This window comes from Dermacentor variabilis, chromosome 3 (assembly GCF_050947875.1).
Source record: "Dermacentor variabilis isolate Ectoservices chromosome 3, ASM5094787v1, whole genome shotgun sequence".
Taxonomy (NCBI): domain Eukaryota; kingdom Metazoa; phylum Arthropoda; class Arachnida; order Ixodida; family Ixodidae; genus Dermacentor; species Dermacentor variabilis.
Genome location: NC_134570.1, coordinates 124975844 through 124998788, shown reverse-complemented (window position 1 = coordinate 124998788; position 22945 = coordinate 124975844). Strand labels below are relative to the sequence as shown.

Here is a 22945-nt window from a genome sequence, read left to right as displayed (position 1 = left end):
GCTTTCGTCGGCCTCCAAAGAAAGTATGTTCTGGGCAGGGATGCGATTTCGACAACCGCACGGCTGGCCTTTTCCTGCATCGCTTTCCACGCTGAAAGCTCGAAACACCCATCAAGTCGAATGGCGGGGCATTTGAATATATAGTTCCAAACGCAGGACAACAAAACAAATTTCGCGCCTTCAAAAATAACATGACGTCACTTCTGCTGTTAACGGGCATGGCATCACACTATTTTTTCTTCCGCCGGAAGTGTTCCCACCACATACAGATGGCGCTAAGCTCCATGAACCGCCGATGGACCGCCATGTTTTGAACGTATGGGCTCCTATGGAAGCTTCGCTACCAGGTATATTTACCTTGTTTATCGCTTCAACGCAAACTCATTGGCGAGAACACAGTGCCGACGCAGCCATGAGCCGTCCGTGCCGTCAGCCCACCTACACTCCGCAGAACGCTTTCAAGATAATGCGCGCGTGGCCACGAATGCGCGGTTTCTGGCGGAGTACAACGTCGCCCTACCCCCCTCCCTCCTCTCCCCTCGGGACCATGCACGCTATGGAAAACAGCGCGATGCCTCCCGATTTCCCTGTTTTGCGCACACGAGATTGAGCCCCGATCGTCGGCTCCCCGTCGCACGCTTTCACTCGTACATACATGCGGCACACGGGGACGATGTTATCGCCCTTGGGACTTCAAACGGAACATCGAGGCGACGACAACGGTAGAAATGCGCCGGGAGTGTCCATATAAATGCTCTCCCACTTAGACAGGAATGACATGTATACGCTTGCGTGTAACGCGCATTCGCGTAGCGAAACGTCACTGTACTTTTTTTTCTCCTTGCTTTTCTTCTTGAATACTTAGCACTTTTTTTTTATTCTCATTTCCTGTAGCGCTCATGAATTCAATGCACGTTAGGCACAGTGATACCGCTTCAGTGATACACATTCGAAGTCTTAACATTCACGCATCTCTTCTTTGGTTGCCTATATTGGGCACAGCACTGCCGACGTCCCTGCAGTAGCTTCACCACCGCCACGGGAATCGTGGGAGCGGCAGCACCAGACAGGGCCCAGACAGCTGGGCCAGTCGAGGTCTGAAAGCGCCATCCGTCAGGAAGGCTTCCACCCTTTTCAATGCCTCATTATGGGCTTCGTCTTAGGAGCGGTGGTCTGCGCCATCCTCTACCTGGCCTTGACCACCAATATGGTAGGCCTGCACACAGTGCTGCGATTTGTCTATTACTGAATTCACTGCAGTTTCGCAAACCCGCCGTGGTTGCTCAGTGGCTATGGTGTTAGGCTGCTGAGCAAGAGGTCGCGGGATCGAATCCCGGCCACGGCGGCCGCATTTAGATCGGGGCGAAAACACCGGTGTGCTTAGATTTAGGTGCACGTTAACGAACCCCAGGTGGTCAAAATTTCCGTACTTCCCCACTACGGCGTTTCTCATAATCAGAAAGTGGTTTTGGCACGTGAAACGCCATAACTTTTTAGAACTGCATAAAGCAATGGCGCCGTGAAAGCCGGCCTGCGCCGTGTCGCTATCTTACAGGACTAACTTCGTGAAATTAGTAAATGTATCCTTAGTCGAAGGCGTGTGGTACAATCCCCTTTTTAGAGGCAAAGCCTAATTAGTACTCAAAGCTACTTCAACGTGTAATCAGGGGTGCGATCGGAGATGGTTGTTCGGCGCGTTCGTTCGGTTACCGGCGCGCGCGATTGGCCTACTCCGCGCCGACGTCGCCAGCCGCGGGGCGCCGCCCCCTTTTTGGTGACGCCAAAATGACGACACGCTCCTGTCAATCATCCGCCCACCGAGCATTTCGTCCGAACGCGACAGGAGTTGAGAAGTTTGGAGCGTTCATACGGCTTCGCGTGGCGCGTCTGGTGGATTGGATTGGATCCAACAGGCGGCCTTTTCGGCTGCGGTATGGCACGTTTGAATCCAATTCATAGTTTAATTCTAGAAAATGGCACTTCCGTTGGAAACTTCAGTTGTTGCGCTGGCGTTTCTAGAGGAAGGAGGAGAGCGGGTGGCGGTGCGAAACGCGTTTGAAGAAATGGCAGAAAGTGAATTCCGGCGTCGTTTTTGTTTCTCGAAACAAATAATTCGTTGGTTGTACAGAGAAATCGATAACATCATCGGTGCCAGCGAGCCACTGGGATGTTGTCGCTGCCTCTTGAAAAGTGCGCCACTCTTCCCGTCCTTTTTTTTTTTTTCCTTCTCGCTCTGCGCGACACCACCTAGGGACGACGCAAAGAACCTAATAGTTATAAATTGCAGTAGTCACACGTACTACTATTTGAAAACGTGTTTGGGCTTGAGAAGAAAAACTACATTTTTTTAGATAAAGATTTCATTCAATTGGAAGACGAGAAATATTTGGCTTTGTAGTATACTGTTTGCAAGCAGACGACAAACGACGGAGGTAAACTTCCGGAGAGGTCACCGCTTCCTGATTGGCTGCTCTCTCCGCCCCGCTGTCACAAATTTTACATACTGCAACTTTGTGACGTTGCAGCAACTGAACAGAACGCGTATCGAACAAAATATCTCCGATCGCGCCCCAGCTTCATAGGAAAAAAAAATATTCGAAGTAGAGCCGAGGACAAAACTGACCTTATTCGTAAAATAGCAATTTCTTGTCATCTGTAACCTGTGAGCGTGCTGCACATCGCTGTTTTCTTTTCTACCTTAACCATAGATAATGTACGCTACATTCCCCGTTTACAAATTGTCTAAGCCAAAAGCATGCCTGACTGTTTCAGTAAGGTAGCTACACGGCAAGTCTGTGCGTATGCATTATTCCTTACAGCGCACGCGTCAAACACGCACGAAGAAGAAGGACGTAACGTGAGGGCTGGCTCGCGACTAAACGTTTATTGGTTGCAGACAGTCAAATACCAGCCATATTTTCGCTGAAGAATTTTTTTTCTTAAAGCGGTACGCTCCATTAGTAGCCTAAAGTTCATCGTAATCACCGACAGCCTCTTCAATCGAACTCTGTGCCCGGAGCAGCCTTTGCTAACTCGTTTAACTTACATTTGAGGGCAATAAGTGCGCGGGGCGCTATCCGGCAGTCACGTGGTATTTTTTAACATCCCGCGCAAAGAAAAGCTGTAAAATTAATAAATAGGAGAGTTATCTTAGAATCGACTAAATAATTTGATGTTTCTGAACAAGGGCTGCAGCTGTTGTATTGAAGATATTTTTACTAGAGTTACTATGTAAAATGTAAATAAGCAATTCTTGTCAATTACGCAGCTTGGTGGACTGCAAAAATATCATGGCGTGCTCCAGATGGCTCCGAACAATACAGCGCCAATTCGACACGCAAAGTGGCTACGTTTGTTTCTTCAATACTTGGCTCAAGTTAGATGAAATACCCTGCATTTCTAACCGCAAGAAAGGAAAATGGGTACAAGAAGAGTCGCACTTTCAGCACTGTACTTTGTGCATGTTGTAAATAAACTTGACTGGACTTGACACTTTCGACCGAAAGGCCGAGTATCCGTTGCGATAGCAAATTAGCAGGCATTCATGCAAGGTAAGGATAGTTTTATCGGCCATATAAACTTGGAAACATTCGCTTACTAACGGAATTAGCAAGCATGGTAATAGCGCGCGCATGCAAACATGAACACATCACACACGATGAGTGCGTACTCTTATTGTCAACATGCTGGGATGAGCAAGCGCGGCAGCAGCACCGAGCGAACTGACCTTCGTGCTGTCTATCGCTTCAACGCAAACAGCGGCCAGAACACAGCACGCACAAATGTATGAGCGGTCTGGAGATCGCTTTCAAGATGAGCGCGCGCTACCGCGCGCCGCGGCGCCAAGTACTCAGTTGCTGGCGGAGCAGATGCATAAGCATATTGCAGAGGCCTGTCCCTCCTCGCTGCCGCGCTGCCTCCTCACTTTCGCGTGCCAGATTGAGCCGCGATCGTCAGTTCCCCTTACACCCGCTCGCGAAATACGCAGTTGTTGCCGGAGACCAATGCCACCCTCTGTCCCTCCCTTCCATCCCTCCCCCACGGCCTTTGGTGTGACAGTAGACAGCGCGTATGCTCTCCGCTTTCCTTCCTCGTGTGCACCACAGTGAGCTGTGATTGTCGGCTCCACTCGCACGCTTTCTCTCGCATATACAGTAAGCGGCACACGGCAACGGTGTTATCGCCCTTGAATTCATACGTCCCGAAGACGACGATGGCAAAAATACACCTGGAGGGCCCATATAATTGCTATCGTAATAAAAGGCTGGCTCCAAAACAGTGCCCCGGAGCAAACGCACAGCTTTCATCAAAGCGCGTTTAGTGTATACGCCTTGCTAGCGAAAGATCATCAACGTGCAGCTGGCGCGGCGCTTGAAGAAGATCCTGCTTGTTGGTTGCTCCACGGGTAAGACAGATCTGAAGTTCGTCCAGGCATGGTCTCATGTGCAAAAGGTTCAGTTCCGGCGCCGTTGGCGTAGTCGTCAGGTTCCGTATATATTTAGGTATATGTATGCTTAAAAGGTGCATGTATATCAAAGGTGTACCGTCAATGCATTCCACCGGTGCTAACATATGGGGCAGAAACTTGGAGGTTGACAAAGGAGCTCGAGAATAAGTTAAGGACCGCGCAAAGAGCATTGGAACGAAGAACGTTAGGCGTAACGTTAAGAGACAGGAAGAGAGCGGTGTGGATCAGACAGCAAAACGGGGATAGCCGATATTCTAATTGACATTAAAAGAAAAAACAGTATAGCTGGGCAGGCCATGTAATGCGTAGGTTAGATAACGGGTGGTCCATTAGAGTAACAGAATAGGTGCCAGAAGAACGGCAGCAAAGTCGAGGACGGCCGAAAACTAGGTGAGGTGATGATAGGAAATTCTCAGGCGCAAGTTGGAATCATCGGTTGGCACAGGACAGGGGTTTTTGAAGATCGGAGGGAGTGGTCGTCGTCAAGCGGTTATAAATTAGGCTGCTGCTGTTGTGGATGATGATGATGATGATGATGATGATGATGATGATGATGATGATGATGATGATGATGATGATGATGATGATGATGATGATGTATGCCATGCCATGCTGATGGCGTGCGATATGGGCGGATTCTCTTGCGTCAACATTCAATCGCTGAAGTTGCTCATACCAGATCTTACATTATTGGCAAACTTATTCCTTTTAATTTCGAGATTGGCAGCCCACAAAGCCTTTCAATAAAACACCGACAGCGCATGCCTTCTATTTAAAAGTTTGTCAGGCTTAAGTAATAGAAGTGCGCAACAAGGGCAAAGCTCAGACCTGAAAATGATATAAATGTATTGGCGCAGCTGTGTGCTATCTTCTGGATCGGCCCCGGAAAGAGGTTTGAAACATTCCCAATGCGGAAAAGTGACGGTAAAGTCTCTAAGAAAGACGCTGCCTTTAATTAAAAAAAACATGAATGAAATTGTGGTTTCACATGATCCAAACACAGCCCCCCTACAGTTCGTTTTTACTTAGCTTACGTTCACTTAATTCTTACTGCCACTACAGCTACGAGCATTGCGCTCCATGCAATGTTCTAAGCTCTTACTACCGCAATTGATTGCTTCGCCCTTATGGAGAAACTTTGATATGTTTTATTGATGTAGAAACCTAAACTGGACCCTCTGAGAGAGAAAGCCGGCGTCTGTCGCTTGTGAGAGAGAAACGGCGCCTAATTTCCCATTGGCTGCGACGCCCCGTCACGAGTGCGCCGCGACGGTGCAGAGCGGGTGAAAGGGTCCACCTGCTGTGCCGCTCGCACGCCAAGTATGGCGTGAAGGGAGAGGGCATCGCCCTGACGCCACTTCACCCTCGCTCTCGCTTTCGGAAGCCCGTGTTATTCGTTCCCATTGTCCGTGTAAGCTTTCGCCTGCGCAAGCTACGCCTCGGTAAGGTCGAATCAAAGCGCGCCAAGCGTCTCAATTCGCTCGCCTGCTCGAGAGGAGTTTATAACTCGAGAGACCACTCCGCAGCGTTAAATTTGACATTAATGATTTCGCATATTCAACTCATATGAGCTTCTGTTGGTTTTTTTTTTGTATTTCAGAGAATGTTTGCCACGACACCATTGCAAATAGGGCCCATAACGGATTTTCCGGATCCGACAGGAACACGACGCCGCCCCGAGGTAATCACCACTTGGCTGTTAATTACCGGGTTTCCAGTTTTCATTCCCCGTGCTATTCCAAGCCACAGCGCTAACTAGGTGGAGAGGTAGTAAAACACGTAGACTTAGACCTTTGACATGGGCCAGTCTATAGGTACATGAGCTTAGTTCAATATGGTGAGTATGCGTAACACCCTTTACGGAATACCAGGTAGCAAAACAACGTAACGATAAGTAGGTGCGTTGGTGGTTTGATCTTGTGGCGCAGAATCTAACCAGGAATGGTGGAGAGCTACTGCAGTGAGAAACGATTATACTGTACTGCCTGCACAAAGCGTCGGAAGCAACGTCACCGTTAGCATTCACTAAGCTTTTTTATTTTTATTTTTCCTTTGGTGAGAATGCCTATGTAACAAAAAAAAATCACGTCAATAAAGTTCTAGTTTGCCCGCAAGCTCCTTGTTGTTTCCGGATTACCGGGCTACAAAAGGCATGAAAATTAATGGCCAGGTTAGTGACACCACTTGGCTTAGGAATGCTCAACCCTACAAACATCGAGCTATTGCTGTAGTAACAAGATCTACTCCAAGGAGGTTTTAAAAAGTTGCCGGAATGTAAATGACGTCTCAGAAGTGAAGCCGGACCGCCGCCATCTTATCATAGGCACAAATAATGTTAGCGAATAGCGTAGATTTTAAACGAAGCGCTTTCTTCCTACTCCGTGCTATTTAAGATGGCTAATTTTGTCGTCAGGTATTGTTCAACATCTATCTTTCTGTCACTGGTTTGAGAAGAAAACCTAAACGTCTTGTCAAACTTTATGGCATATCGTGATATCCATGCGCATCCAAAGATAATATTTTAACCAAGAACCACGAACTTTCATTTTCAAATTAGGCAAGCATTTTCAATAACTGAGCGAGATGAAAAGAGCTGTGAGCGGATGTCTGCTGTCGTGGCCCTTTTTCAAGGTAGAAGTGTGGGCAAACTCTGGCTTCACCTGGAGGCTGCCACTCCAGCAATTATTTTTTACACCTCCTTGGTCCAATCTACTTAGCTGCTAGTGTAAATTATCGGCTGTGGCGTAATCGTGAACATGTTGTCTTGCAAAATGCTTTTTCTTTAAGAGCACTCGTGAAATACAAAAACGCTTCTATAAGGCATTGCGACAAGACGAGTGCCACAAGGTGTCGCGGCCATCGTTGGGTGACCCAAGTTTTGTAACCTGACAGCGTAACCCTGTATAACCCTGTTTTTCCGCAAACACTATGGCGTATGCCGGAATACTGGACACACTAACCCTCTCTAATCAAGCGCTTTGGGAAAGCCTCCGAAGATATCGCTAGCAGCGTTGGTATAACCGTACACGTTGCTGACAACCTGGTATTCCGGCGGAAAGTTATATATATATATATATATATATATATATATATATATATATATATATATATATATATATATATATATATATATATATATATATATATATATATATATATATATATATATATATACATATATATATATATATTGTAGTGGGTAACATGCATGTGGCGCTGTGCGAACTGCCACCGCTGCGGCGCGAGACCCGAGCTCGGGCTGCTGATGCGAACGGCTAGGACTCGCGATCAAGAGCTACTTGCGATCCCTCGTACAAGCTGCAATAAACCCCCTTTCATTTGGTGGAGGTGCGGGGTAGACCTCGGAAACTGGAACTCCGAAGCTGGACGCTACCGACTGCTGCGACCATGCTTGACGAAACCACCCAGGAAGATGCACCACAGCCTCCGGCGGTCATCGTTTCCTGTGTGTTGTGCCAGCATGATCCTGCCATCTTTAGCGGCACCGATGATCATGACGTGGAGGATTGGTTGTCATCTTACGAACGGGTGAGCCAGCATAACAAGCGGGACGACGTCACCAAGTTGCACAACGTATTGTTTTACTTAACCGGCGTCGCGAACCTCTGGTTCCGAAACCACAAACACGATTTCGCAACATGGAGCACATTCAAAACAAGTTTCGCTGAAGTGTTCGGGCGCCCCGCTGTGCGCAAGCTTCACGCAGAGCAACGCTTACGGGGGCGTGCGCAACATCACGGTGAAACTTTCACAAGTTACATCGAAGATGTCATTGACCTGTGTAAGCGCGTGAATCCGTCAATGTCAGAACAGGACAAGATAAAACACATTATGAAAGGCATTGATGAGGACGCCTTTCAGATGTTGTTAGCGAAGGATCCACGTACCGTGGCCGAAGTTATCAATTTGTGCCAAAGTTTTGATGAGCTACGGAAACAACGCATCTTAGCTCGGCGCCTACCGCCTTACGGAAGATTGTTAGCAGCATTAATTATTGGCGAGAACCACACAACTTTGCTGACGCAAATAAAAGAATTTGTGCGCGAGGAGGTCGCACGACAGCTCTCGATTTTGCCGACCACGGAGAAGCCTTGTCAATATTTGGCTCCAGCGCTCCGACAGATAATTCAAGAGCAAGTGACCGAAGCTCTTCCACCTCCGTGTCAGCCGGCTCCCGTGGCCGCGCCTCTGACGTATGCTGAAGCCGTTGCACGGGCGCCTCGTCTACAGGGGTTCTCTCCTCCGCCTTCGCCTCGCCAGCCGGCGGATCCCTTTTTCAGTGCACAGCAGAAGGGTCCAAATCCTTGGCGCACTGCTGACAACCGCCCAATATGCCATGCCTGCGGTACCCCGGGTCATGTAGTGCACTTCTGCCGCCGGTGCTTGCCGGCCTTCGTGGGCACCCCGCGACGACCCAGCTCCGACTTCCGCCCTTTCCGTATGCCTTCACGACCACCACCGGAAGTCTACGCTGCTGATGACATACCGGCACCGCAGTCACAGCTCTACGGCACTCGTCGCTCGCCTTCCCCTCGTCGGCGCTCACTCTCACCCATGCGTCGTAGACCCAGTGCCAGTACTACTGAGGCGGAAAACAGATTTCCGCAGTTCCTGAGGCACGAACTGCGTCATCGTCGGAACATCAAAGTCCTCGTTTTTCCCCCGCTAACGTCATTGAAGTGTGCGTTGATGGCATCAAATCCCTTGCGCTCGTCGATACAGGTGCTGCTGTATCCGTGATTAGTGAGAAGCTTTGTCGTGCATTGCGGAAAGTGACCATGAAGCCTTCGGTTCCATTGCTTAGAACAGCCAGTGCGCAACAAGTACAGCCAGTCGCTATGTGCACTGCCAGAGTGCTGATTCGAGACATTTTGTATTCCATTGATTTCTTTGTGTTAACTTGTTGCTCCCACGATGTCATTCTCGGTTGGGATTTTCTGTCGCGCCATCATGCCGTCATCGACTGTGCACGTGCTGAGGTTCAGTTCTCCGTTCTCTGCGATTTGCCATCTCGCGACTTTCAAGTTCACGATCTTAGCAGGATCTGTGTAGCTTCAGATACTGACCTTCCTCCTCACAGTGCTGTATTTGTCCCTCTTTCATGCGCATCGCTTGCCGAAGCGACGGTCATGTTTACACCCGCTGCCGTCTTCATTCGCCGCCAGCCTATATTGTTGCCTTTCGCCCTCCTCACGGTTCACCATGGTGCTGCAGAAATACTGATTTCTAACCCAAATTCGTGCACTTTGGCTTTGCACTGTGGCGAGACTATTGGCACCATCGAGCCTGTGGACGCTGACGCTATTGTGCACTTCCCCATGGCCGACGATGTCGATACTGCCAACGTAACAGCACTGACGCCCCATGTGCCATCTAACCAAGTCCCACCGGATGTTTTTTGTCGCTCCATTGCCGGTGACCTCGAGCCGACACTACGTGAGCGGCTAATTACTCTTTTAAATGAGTTTCACGCGTATATATATATATATATATATATATATATATATATATATATATATATATATATATATATATATATATATATATATATATATATATATATATATATATATATACATATTGTAAGGACACACCAAAGCTAATGTCTACGTCTAGATCGCAGAATGCTTCTTAATGGCACTGTTTGGGATCTATTTTCCGGCTATCTGTAGCTAACCTAAAAAAAACTGTTCGCATGGTTTGGTAGCTTCTGTATTTAGAAGCATTTGCTAAAATTATGATCATGCCGTTTACGACAATGCTTGTATGAGTGCTCAAAAAGTTGGCATTCCTCGAGTACTTCGGCGTTTACGCATTCCTTAGGCTATCTTAACAGTTATGAAGCTTAAAGCAATGTAGGTGCATATATACGTAGGTGTGTATACGTTTTATATACCTAGCTATGTATATCAGATGGCCTTGCAAAATTTTCTGCCACAGCCTAATATAGTTCTAGTGACCTTAGCATGATTTCGGCGTAACGTGACTTCATTCACTAACTTGTAGAGTTCAACACTGCATGTGTCCTATTTTAAGGCAGCTAAACGCTGCTTTTAAACTAGAAAGCATGCCAAACAGCATCCTTATATTTAGCAGCGTTAATTGTACTTTGCTGAGTAAATCATAAGACTAAGCCTATCGTCATGTACACTTCACCTGCTAGGCCTTCGTCTTTACAGGCTGAAGGGACGGCGTAGTGTTGCATAAAACATGAGTGTACTAGCCAATAGAGGCCAGTTGAATGTCAATTTACGATCCTGGTGGATCTGGTGGATCTGGTTCCATCTCTGTGTTTCACGAGGCTCTGCTGCAAGTTAAATTTTCGCGTAATTTAATTTTCATGCACTTGAAGGAATATCTGGAGGTCAAAATTATTGCCCCACACGCATGGCATTGTATCTCATGTTCTAGGTCTCGCTTTGTAACATCAAACCTCACCCTTCAATGAACAAATCAAAATTTCCATCCTTCGCAAAGAGTCCACTGTGACGGAAGTTAGACATATTCTACAATCCAAATAGAAGTTTTCCTACTGCCTCATGATTATTCCCCTTTTGTCGACAAGCCCAATCTCTGCAGTTTTTCACTGAATCACTTATAACTGAACGTCGTTAGTCGCGATCGGAACTTAGTCATCAGAAATATAGTCCTACAAATTCTGATAGTGATGATAATGATGAAAAGGCTTTTTTTATGGGATGGGTAAAAAACAGATCAGCTATGGGGACTCTGACAATTTTTTCATCGCACCTCTAACAGACGGCAACTGATCATTCGCTCTTCACAAGCTACTTGCTAGCGGCATCCCAGCCGCAGCTCACCCAGTTCAATAAAAGTGTGTTGTATCGCTCCACAGCGCAGTGTCTTCCGCTATTTAAGACATTGCGGTACCCGATGGACCTGGAGGTGCCCCACAGTGACCATTACTCTTATAATTTTTGTTTTCAGACACCCAATATTGAATACTTGACGGACATTACTCAAGTAGGCAGCGTTTATACCAGAGCAAACCCTGACAAGACAACGGGAATAAGGATGTTGACTGGTAGAATTATCACATAATATAACGGTGCGCCTCATTTTCTGGACGAAAAAGAGACAGCAGACTTTTGTCATCTTGCAGAATTACTACTTATTTCGAAGTGAAGCTCTCTCTGTCGAGCAGATGCCAATAAAATTTTACTTGTCTGTAAGTGAATAACATACTTTAAAACCTAGCCCATAAATGACTATCTCGTTTGAAATTTCGCCAGCATATCATACTTTCGAGGACCCGCCATGCTTGCTAAGTGGCTATGGTGTCGGGCTGTTGAGCACGAGGTCGCGGGATCGAATCCCGGCCACGGCGGCCACATTTCGATGGAGGCGAAATGCGAAAGCATTCGGGTACTTAGATTTAGGTGCATGGTAAAGAACCCCAGGTGGTCAAAATTTCCGGGGTCCTCGACTACGGCATGCCTCATAATCAGAAAGTGGTTTTGGCACGTAAAACCCCATAATTTAAATTTAATACTTTTGAGCCCTTATTAAGGAATTCTTACATAGACAGTAATTCTTCCACGTGCGTTGTACTTCACTAGAACATCCGCCGTAGTGGGCTCTCCCATCTCCATCCCCGCTAAATTGGATGGCAGTTGCGTTCACATTTCACTCTGGGCAGCGGGATAAATTCTGCGCTATTCATAGAACACAATCATAACGCATTTGATCGTTTAAATATGTAATTCACGACCAATACCATAATTTACCCAAGCACTTTGAACTTCACCTGCACATTACCCTTGACCTGGCCCTAATTGAAAGCAAATATCAGCAGCGTTCATCCTTCTTTAATTCCCCGAATACCCCCAGGAAAATGTACTACGAACCTCGTATAACAAGAAAAATTATAAAAAGACGGTTAACTATTTGAATAAGCAATCTAGCAAAGAACGTTGCTGTTTCGTCACACATTGTTCCTAACGTAAGTTCTCTTTCCACCAAACATAAACATGGTGTAACGTAGATTCATGTCGAGGCATTGGGAGGCATAGCTCATAAAGTGTCGTATGACTCTTTTGACCACTTAGGGATATTTTCTACGGGGCTGCCTCTATTCCTCACGCATTTCGCACACAATATAGCCATAGTCCTCCCCCAATCTTTCCTTAACGTGACCTCGGTGGAATTTGCCGTTGTGCCCGAGAAATGGACTAAATAACTGACAGATCGACCATTTCCTGGTTCTTACATTCACCAAGCAAGCAAACTTCTTCGGTTCGATCACCGAGGACACCAGGTGAAATAAGTGTAATGCATGGAAATACCGAAAAAAAGAGGGTTCAATAATTATTTCTAACGCCTCTTAATTAAGCCAGAAACGTTCAAAATTCGCTACACCATATTATTCAGATGGACTCCCATTTCTACTAAATAGAAACATGTTGTAACACGTATTCATCTCGGGACATTGGAAAACGTGATTTATACAGCGCCATGTCATAAAAATGCGGTGGCGCTGTCGTCGGAAGTGACTTTCGCACGGTAGACAATCCGACGCCGAGCCGCCGAGCCTACATCAGTAGCCGCTGGGTTTCGCGGGTCCGTGTGCGGTTCTATGAGTGCGGTCCTTGCTCTACGGTTTTACAACGAATGAAATGCATTACGCCGAACTGCGCCACGGCAAAAAATGCAATGGACTGATGTTTTCGTGAGTTTCCTGTCTATTAAAAGGTCGCCGCACTAAGAAGCGAAGGTTGGGTTTCGATACAAGATGAACGATTATTCGCAGATCATTTCGTAACAAGTAAACTTCTCTGTTCTGCGTGGCGTGCATCAGCCAACATGGATACATAGGAGAGTTAATAGCGTGTCGTTACAATTTCCTACCACACTGTGCGAAAGCTAGATTAGGATGAGTCTTGGATGTATAGGTCGAATAGCAGATTCATCTCAAAGCACCGTCACACTGAGATGCAGATTTATTTTGATGTCCAGAAATTGAGCCACCTGCAGCGTAAATAGCCTAGCACACCAATACATACGCAGGCAGCATGGTTACAGCTGAGACCACATAACGTAAAACTACTCCAATCATTTTAATGCAATCTCCTAACGTTAAATTTACGTAACCACCGACACAAGCGTCGGGCGGTTACCCGGAGTGTTGCGCGAAAAGCCCAATCAAACGCACTCCTGGTTCATAAGAGGTCACTTCTTTTTTCAAAGCGAATAGCATTGGCCCCATTCAGCAGATTTTCTTACATACTGGCTGAAAAGAGATGAGGAGTGGGCTCAAATTTTGAGCGATTCGATAGGGCCGACACAGCACAGTGAAAATAGATAACCGGATAAGGAGAGTGGTACCGACGTCAGCAATTTGTCCGCTTCCCTTTAATTAGCTTGCAGTGGCTGATAGAAGATCGCCGTGGCTTTCAACGGAATGTTAAAAATTCCACCATAACGGTTTCTCAGCAAAGAAGAGTTGTCAATGTTATGTCGTATACGTGCCGAAAGGGCTCAATGACTTTATACTGCCGCGGAAAACATGCTCCCCGGCCGCTCCAAGCAGCTAGTGCCAGAGCAATTGGCAGCCAGCCATCTTCTATTCCTTTCAGAACAGGACAGTCTCCGGTTATTTAGAAAAAAAAATCAGTTTTCTTCGGCATATTATTGTGCCTTGAACGCGTTCACGTCACTTGGACGAGGTGAGTACTCGTGGTTTTGTGACGTCGCCTGGAAGAGAGGCGAAATGGGCGCGGCGCGAGAACGTTTGATCGACAGCAGAGTACTATGGCGAAGGAGGCACTGAATCAGAAATAATTATTTTTATTTCGCTCGGTCTAACCATGCATAATCAGTGTGCACACATCATATCAGATGGGGCGTTTTCACGGTTTTCGTGGCGTCGTATGAGAGACAGGCGAAATGGAAGTTGCATGGCCCGGAAATTTTTCGACGAATCATGGAGGGCAGACTGCACAATTGGATTAGAAAAGCTTGGGACAGGGGCCCTATAACGTAAACCTTTTCCAATATGTCTTTATTCCAATCTCCTTAGGTCAAATTTGCGTAACGGCCGACGCAAGCCTCGGGTGGTGACCCGCAGAGTTGTCTAAATCGACCAATCAAACGCGCTCCTCGTTTGTAGGAGGTAACTTTAGTTTGCTTTAAAAACGAATAACACTGCCTACACTGAGCGGCTTGTCTTATCTAATTGGCTGACAAGAGGCGCGGAGCACGCTCATGTGGAGAGGAATTCGATGGAGCCAAGCCAGAGCACTAAAAATCGATAACCGGATGAGGAAGGTGGCGTCGGCGTCTGCGATAGGTTCGATTTCCCTTATTTAGCTTGTAGTGGCTTGCAGAAAATCGCGGGAGCACGCAAAAGAAGATTAAGAATTCCGCTAAAACGGATCCTCAACAAAGAACGGTTCGAATATATCTGCGACACCGTCTACTGTTTGCAAACGTGGCGTAGGTTTATAACGGCCGAGTGACACATTCTAAGACTTGATTAAGAAATATTTTGCAAAAACTACCTGATTCCCATCTACATTACTTCGCAGACAGATTTGTCATAGTCGTCTACTTATTTTTGCTAAGTTTGAACTTGACGGCATTCGTAGTTATACCGTAAAATTCAATAATGCAAGGTGTTTTTTTTTTTCAAGCCATATATTTTTTTGTATATGCCTGTGGCACATCACGTAATTGTAGTTGTCTAGCTGGATTACTCGAAGCTACGGACATTACTCACAAGAGAAATAGAAACGCATAATCGAATAAATAAAATGCATTCACTGGTCAATTTTAATTAATTACCTGATGGCATAAATTGCAACGCGGCAAAAACTATACCTACTGATCAGTGTGAATCTGCCCTTAACGATGTTTTGTGACCAATTTTCCGTCAGTGACAAATGCTTCCCTTCCGCTTTATGCACTATCATAATTACTCGCCAATGCTTCCTATTACAGTTGACCCTTGAGGCGTAGAGCGTCTAATTAATAAACTGAACCCTTCTTCTCCCCTGGTTGTGACGCGGTTAGCCCTTAATTTCTGAAAGTCACGAGGGTTTATAGTTCCGAAATACTAACCAATATTTTTAACAGTCATATGACACGGGCTCTATCCCTGCAAAATGGCAGGTGGGGAAGCTGATTCCACTTCGAAAACCGATAACAGACACTCCTCGCTCTATTATCGTCCAGTTTGCCTCATCGGTATCGCGAGCGAATTTCTTGAACATATATTTTCTCACATTTCTAGTTTTCACGAATGTAATTCCATCTTTACCTACTCGCAACGTAATTTACGGGAAAAAAAAAGAACTCATGCGAAACAGAGCTTATATCTTTCTCACATCAGCTACCTGTCCGTCTTGAGCGTTCTTCTTTTGCTGACCGTATTTTTCTAGATTTTTCTAAAGCGTTTCACGAATTGTATTACAAGCTACTAATGTATAAATTACACCTCTTTAATCTTGGCCCTCACTGATTACTTAATTATTCCAGCTGCCGTCATTCTCAGTTCGTTTCTGCTCACAACGTTGACTGTGTTGACTCTGTCCTTATAGACCACTACTATTTTTATTTTATGCAGCAGACTCCGTCTCAACGGAATTTGAAGGAACTGAACAAACGTGTTCCGCTTATCAAAAGTTCCATTTAAGCGTTGGACAGAAAAATCGTAAACAATCATTTTATTCTAAAAGCGCCCTAGTGTTCCGATATTTATGTATAAAGGATAACTTACTGTACTTACAATATGGTAGCCATTATTGTGCAAGATTTTGTACATACGCGAAATCATTCCCAACAATTCGTCGCAGTTGTCGCATTCAAAATTGCGCTGCAGAGGTTCAACCGCATCTCGTGCAGTCTGAACCAAAACAATAACGCACACCGCAAGGGCACCAACTTTCGCAACATTTTTTAACTGTCTTCTCAGAGCACGTAACAAAGCCATTATCTAAGGTCTTTTACCGGCGGTGTGAACGAAGCAATAGTGGTAGCGTAACCGCACGATTCTCGACCTATACTCCGCAGTGCTATCATCGTCCTCAGGGATGATCGCTTTGGTAGGAGAGCTGTAATTATGAAAACTCAGTTGCGTTTTCGGCATTTATTTCTTCATTCATTTTATAGTATCCCCATTTGACATGTTTGTCGAACATTTTCTTGTTCCATACGCCAATGGGGGAGGCCCCAATATTCCTTGAAGTTCCGTTTAACCGCAGTTCGTTAACATGGCACCTGCGGGTGGGAAACCATATATTATATAATTTATCCACCATTACCGTTTAAGCGTGTTTCATTTTAGCCGAGTGCACTGTATTATTGACCTGTCTTGCTCTATTTCACCCCATATTCACCTCTCTGCTGACTATTTCTAGAATCCACTAGCAACCATGATGCTGTCACGTAGCAGTGATGGTGAAGAAGGCAGCAAAACTGTGATTAACGAAACTAGCGTTTTATTGGGCGAACTTCTGCCCTCAAAAGTCAAAAGCAGGCTACACATAAAAGAACAACGATAGCGGCGAACACACTCGGCGATCGTCGAAAATCTGATCAGCGGGTCATGCACGTCGGCTTTTATACATCAGTCGTCGAATGTTCCAGAGTAGTCACTGGGACCCGCGTGTCCTCCGCAAAAATCTACACTATTCGCGTCGCGCATACATGCAATCATATTACACAAGGTTCGGTGACACACGTCAGATGGGACCATCGATAACATTCCAGACATTCCGATACATGCAGGCGCGTCCTGCGCTGTGCGAAAAAAGTTTCTTAGACGATGAAACGTAGTCGCCCGATAAAGATAGGCAAGTAAACATGTCAATACATCAATACTTTAATCTGTCCTAAATGCAATCACTGCGCGCTGCAGAACACCACCCATTAAATTACACATGCAAGTGCAAGTCATTGCATGTAACTAGACGTACTAACACCCCACTGATTTATTACATAGACAACGTCCCTCTCGATTCTGTTTCATCCTATAAATATCTCGCGGTTCACGCTGTATCTGACCTCACATGGAATAGATACTTTGCACACGTAACAAGCAACTAACTGCCACACAGACACTTTCAAATTCGCCTGCGTATTTCTGCAGACATTCCCAACATTTTACCAAAATAATAACCTTGATTGTTATTTAGGCGTTTCCGGCATGAAACAAGCTTATAGCGTTTGCGAGTGCTATTTTTCGCATTACCAGCTTCCCTGTAAGAAGTGAATCAAAACGAGTGACTAGAAAATTTGAAGATAGAACACTTGCTCTGAGTTCACCACGCGTGTCCAGTCTTCCTTTCTTTGTCTTCTCCCTCATTTTAACCGCCTTTCCTAACATAAACCCGTACAAAGTTGTCCTGTTTGATGCAATTATCAACTTCGTGTACAGTACTCTAAACAATTACCAGTGCACTTTAACGAGCAGTGCAATAAAGTTCCCTCTGGTTAATTTACTGACACATTATATATCAAGTCATCACAAGCGCAGTTGTACCTTTGCAAAGCTCTTGCCTCTAGGTTCGCGATGGCAGAGTTTTTCTCCAGAATATGCATCCTCCACTCACTAAACTGTGTGGTATAGCATGAGGCTGTAATCTAACACCGTGGTCGAGCAGTGTGAGCTTGCTGTGCAGCTGTCCAGCATTGCGATGTAGTATAGATACGTGTAGTTCAGCTGTGCTCAGTGCCCAAGCTTTCCCTTATGCAAAAGCATTAGCGTGCGCACCGCCTATTCATATGCTCTTACACATAACCTGCCTTTGATGTCCTTGAGACCATAGTCTCTTTTTATCACGTGTGTTGCAGTTTACGATGGCATCAGAAACGGTGCCGACTGAGCCAACCTTCCCTACGACGTCAGAGATGTTCCCGCAACCCCTGCACGATCCCGACCTAGATGTGTTCCGCTGGCTCAATGGTTGCGGGAGCAAGGACTGCTGGGATGTGATCAACCGTCTGGAGGAATTACTCAAGGGTCAGGTCGACCCGTGCCTGGACTTCAACGCGTTCGTCTGCAACGTTGCTCCTCGGTCGCGCCGTCTCGCACAGCCGACAACGCAGCAACGCGATTGGGAGGTGATCCGTTACTCAGTGAAAACATTCGCGCATTATTCCGTTGCCCATCCACGCATGGAGATAAGCACTCGTTCGTACTTTGGAACGTCTGACGAGCGAGCTTATCCCACTGCCCATTTGTTTGTCCGTCCGTCAGTCGGCCGGTCCATCGGTCGGTATTCTTAATATTTTATCCGAAACGTGTGCTCAGGTCGACATATTTGTAATGTCAACGACAATACTTTTCAATAAAGGCGATTTATAGAAATTTCGGACTCTTCAAACGTTACACACACAGTCCAAGAAGCACTATAGAAAGCGGGTATGTGTACTTGGAATTAGTTCAGTGAAAATACGCAAGGTGGGCAAGTTTCGTGGAATGAAAAATTTACAATCCAATATAGAGTATAAACGAAACACAATCTACCAAAGAGCGGCACAAAAAAACAAAACAAAAATCCCCGGCTTGTTTCTCAGAAATAAATATTCGTATTCCTTGTCGGAGGATCCAGAGCCTTTCTTTGGTGGTACAAGTAACATAGCGCAGTAAGGACGAGGGACAAGTAGAGACAGGACAAGCGCCAACTTTCAACAAGGATTTTATTGGGGATCCTGAGAACATATATACACCCATCCGCAGAGAGGAGGAATGTACACTGCCACGTGCCGACTTTGTCGCAAATTCAAGCTCTTCTTTTTTTGATAAAGCTACTGCGCTATGTTACTTCTCTCACGATGAATAACCAACATACTCAAACCTATTCCCTTTCTTGGGTGGTTGCTGGTTTTCCAGAATTGCATTACCAAAAATATTTTTGTCGTGTTTTTTGCCAAAGAGTACATCTGAAACCACGTTTTCTTTAAGGATTCTTTTGTAACCATCCTATTCGTTCTTGAAGACAATGTCTTCCTTGGCGAGTTAACGTGACTTTGCAGGACGGCAAGCTGGTTTCTATCCTTTTTCATGGGTTGATCCTCATTATTGTGCAGCCTAAAAGTGGTCGCTGCTGTTCGCGTCGGAGTGTGACGTCTAAAAATGTGGGCCTATCCGGAAGATAGGCAGTAAAAGAAATTTCCGCAGTTTGACGCTCTTGATACTCCTCTTACGCGAGGAGTGTCACAATAGAGTAGCGTTCACAGCGAAAAAAGCGCCATTCTCAACCACACCTCGCTCAGGAATAGATTCTTTCCTTGACTTCAACTAGAGGTGGAATCGCTTTCCAAAGTTTTATCATGCTTCCCGCCTAATGGCCTGTCCTTGCGATAACTGTCACGCCGTTCTGTAAGCCGGATAACGAAGGATAAATGTAATTACAAATAAAAAGGATAGTTACACAGTGCAACTTTGGCGGATGCATTCACATGACGGTATACGACTAAGACGAACATTAAGATACATTATGTGGAGTTACTGAAACCGAGCCATTGTTCACAGAGCTTTCCGTGCGCTTGACTCGTCCATGAGAAGCTCGGCCCAATGGCCACAGAGAACATGTTTATGGTGACACACCATGCTCGCAAACAAAAATATTCGTTAATACGGGCGACCATTTTTATGACTGCGTTGCGCAGGGGTGTCAATTAATTAGTAGTAATGGAAAACTGTTCTGCGGAATCCTGCAAGTTGGAGGAAGTGTCATGAAGGCGAAAATTGTCATGGGTTTTTGTAGGTTCGTGCTACATTGAACGTGGGTGACAATTCTCTCTATAGTGGTCGCGATATACGACGCCTATAGACAGCCACATGTATACGAGCGGCGGAACGCACCTCAGCACGCAACGAACGCAGAGGTGCAAAGCGCAGAGGTGAACGTAACGGCGTTGGAGGAAGCATCGGTGATCAATCGCATTGGTACGTTGGGCAAGGGGTGCACGAGCTCTGTTGCGTTGGCCAGAGAATTCTTGGCTTCCTCAAATGCTGCGTCAGCTGAACTTGTCCACTCGAGAGGGGCTGACGGTGCTTTAGATGGCTTGAGCATGTCGGTCAGCGGTAGGACAATACGAGCCACAGTACAGTCGAGGCGACGGTGAAAGTTCAGCAGTCCTAGGAACTCGCGTAGCTTTCTAAGTGAAGTTGGATGAGGAAAATCGCACAGTGCTTCAACTTTGCCGTCCAGGGGCTGGACTCCTTCAGGTGTGACGAGGTGGCCAAGAAATTCGATATTGTTGACGCCGAAAACACACTTTGCTGTGTTAAGGGTCAAGCCGTGCTCCTGGAGTCTTGCAAAAAGCAATCGCAGACGATCGGGATGCTGTTCAGGTGAAGAGCTAGCCATAACTAAGTCATCGAGGTAGGCGACGACGAAGTGTAGGCCGTGGGTCACCTCATTGATGAATATTTGGAACGTTAGGGCGGCGTTCGTTCCTCAATTCGAAATGCCTGCGGACGTAGTCAAAGGGGCCAAAAGGTGTCGCAAAGACAGTCTTTGGTATGTCCGATGGCTCAACAGGAATATGGTGGTAAGCTTTGACCAAGTCAGTCTTGATGAAAATGGTCGTACCCGCTAGTGTGGCGGTGAAGTCGTGAATATGGGGACGTGGATACCGATCAGGGAGAGTGCGCGTGTTCAGTGCACGATAGTCACCACAGGGGCGTCAATCCCCTGGCCCACGCTTCGGAACCATGTGCAGGACGGATGACCAGCTGCTTGACGATGGGCGAATGATGCCAAGTTGCAGCATATGTTCAAGTTCCTTGCGTGCCGTGGCAAGGCGGTCACCCGCGAGGCGTCTTGGTTTGCTGAACACGGGAGGTCCGGTTGAGACGATGTGGTGCATGTCTGTCGCACCGGTAGTTCTAAGGTGTTGGGCCTTGTAAGTTCAGGAAAATCAGAGTGAATTGAGCCAAACGAGCATGCTTGTAAGTTCGGAGCCGTTTGTACAGGGGTCGACAAAGGTGCGAGGATTCCCTGCACGGATAAACTGGTCGCACAGTCCACAATGCGCCGTGAGCGGATGCCCACGTTCAGGCCGAAGTTCTTAAGAAAGTCCGCTCCAAGTATAGCAAGGCGCACATCAGTGACGATGAATATCCATCGAAATGTGCTGCGCAGTCCTAAGTCGATGGTGAGCGATCGCTGTCAAAATGTGGCGATTGTGAAACTATTTACAGCTTGTAACAACGCAGTCCTTTCAGTGCGTTGGCGGTCGTGACATAAGGCAGAGATAACGCTTACCTCAGCGTCAGTGTCGACCAGAAAATGACGTCCCGTTATTCTGTCTGATGCGTATAGCAGGCGGCTGCGTTTCGCTTTGAGGTCAAGCGAGTCACTCGCCGCAATTAGAGACTCGCATTCGTGTTTTCCAGTCAGCGACAAGGCGTCCGACGCTTACCGCTGGCGCCGAAACGGACAAGGTACCAGCAGTAGCCGTCACAGTTGCTTCTAAAGCGGGAACGAGAACGCTAACGTGAGTTGCCGTGAGAGCGACCATGGGTCGAAGTCCGCATCACGACGATGGAGGCAGTGAGCTGCCCTTTTTTTTTATCGAGGCTTTCGAGGCGAGAGTACCGCGCTTGGGTATCCGGTGTCGCGGCGGTCGCTGTTGCGACCGTGGGGCCAGCGCGGGAGTATTCTGCAGTGCGATCCCAGAGCGCGGCTGGCTTCTCCAACGGCATGTCGCCTGCATCAGCCAGGACAGGAAGAAGGTTTTGTGGCAGACGCTGCAGAAATAACTCACGAAGTAGAGGACTCTCGGAATCTTGCATGCTGTCACCGAGTAGCTGGCGCATTCGGTGCAACAGCTGAGAAGGTCGTCGGTCTCCCAGCTCCTCCGTGTTGACAAGTTGCTGCAAACGGCTGCCTTTCGAAACCGTTTTGAGTGTCAGAGCAATGACCTTGAAATGATCGTATGGTTGGGTTGCGAGTGGAAGGCTCAGCACGTCGTCTAATTCGTCCGCAACTTCAGATGGTAGTGTAGAAACTACGTGCATGGTATTTCGCGCGCTGTGCAGTATGCGGCGCAAGTCGAAGCGCGCTTCCACTTGAGTAAACTACACTGCCGGATTCTTCGGCCAAAATGGCGGGAGACGCACCTGCACGTTTGAGACTGCTTCCATGTCGATGGCGACGGAATGGTTCTCGTTGCTCACCGTTGAATGCGGTCGCTGTTGAGTGCCGTGGTCCGCCGACATAGGACTTGTGTTCGTAGCCATCACGTACGTACATCCGGGTCACCAAGCTATAGTGGTCGCGATATACGACGGCTATAGACAGCCGCGTGTACACGACCGACGGAACGCACGTCAGTACGTAACGAACGCAGAGGTGCAATCTGTCTTTATTTCGCGCGTCTTGCGCAACGTGGCGCTGGCGTTGCAATCGGGAGCGCGCTTAGGGCGCGCCGCTACACTCCCTTTCATATATATATATTTTTTCTAGTAACAGAATATTGAAG

At 46.8% G+C, this 22945-nt stretch overlaps 2 protein-coding genes across 3 annotated transcripts in view; one reads left to right on the top strand and one right to left on the bottom strand.

Annotated features, from left to right (window-relative positions):
* LOC142574155 (uncharacterized) overlaps window positions 1-18799 on the top strand; it is a 155766-nt gene extending 136967 nt beyond the window's left edge. Inside the window, exons 3-4 of one of the 2 annotated variants that reach the window (XM_075683308.1) lie at window positions 6069-6149; window positions 18302-18799. In XM_075683308.1, the coding sequence (XP_075539423.1) occupies window positions 6069-6149; window positions 18302-18736 (516 nt within the window). In that variant the 3' untranslated portion in view covers window positions 18737-18799. The remainder of the gene's footprint in view (window positions 1-6068; window positions 6150-18301) is intronic. The other variant, XM_075683310.1, reaches the window with a different exon arrangement.
* A 1520-nt stretch (window positions 18800-20319) lies between these two features.
* LOC142574730 (uncharacterized) lies at window positions 20320-20826 on the bottom strand. Its single transcript, XM_075683753.1, has one exon. It carries the CDS (start codon window positions 20824-20826, stop codon window positions 20320-20322), a length of 507 nt encoding a protein of 168 aa, XP_075539868.1.
* Between the last annotated feature and the right edge of the window lie 2119 nt (window positions 20827-22945).

Bases quoted from the DNA above. Each gene is read 5' to 3' on its own strand.
- LOC142574730 (XM_075683753.1), bottom strand. From the start codon at position 20,826: ATGGCTAGCTCTTCACCTGAACAGCATCCCGATCGTCTGCGATTGCTT.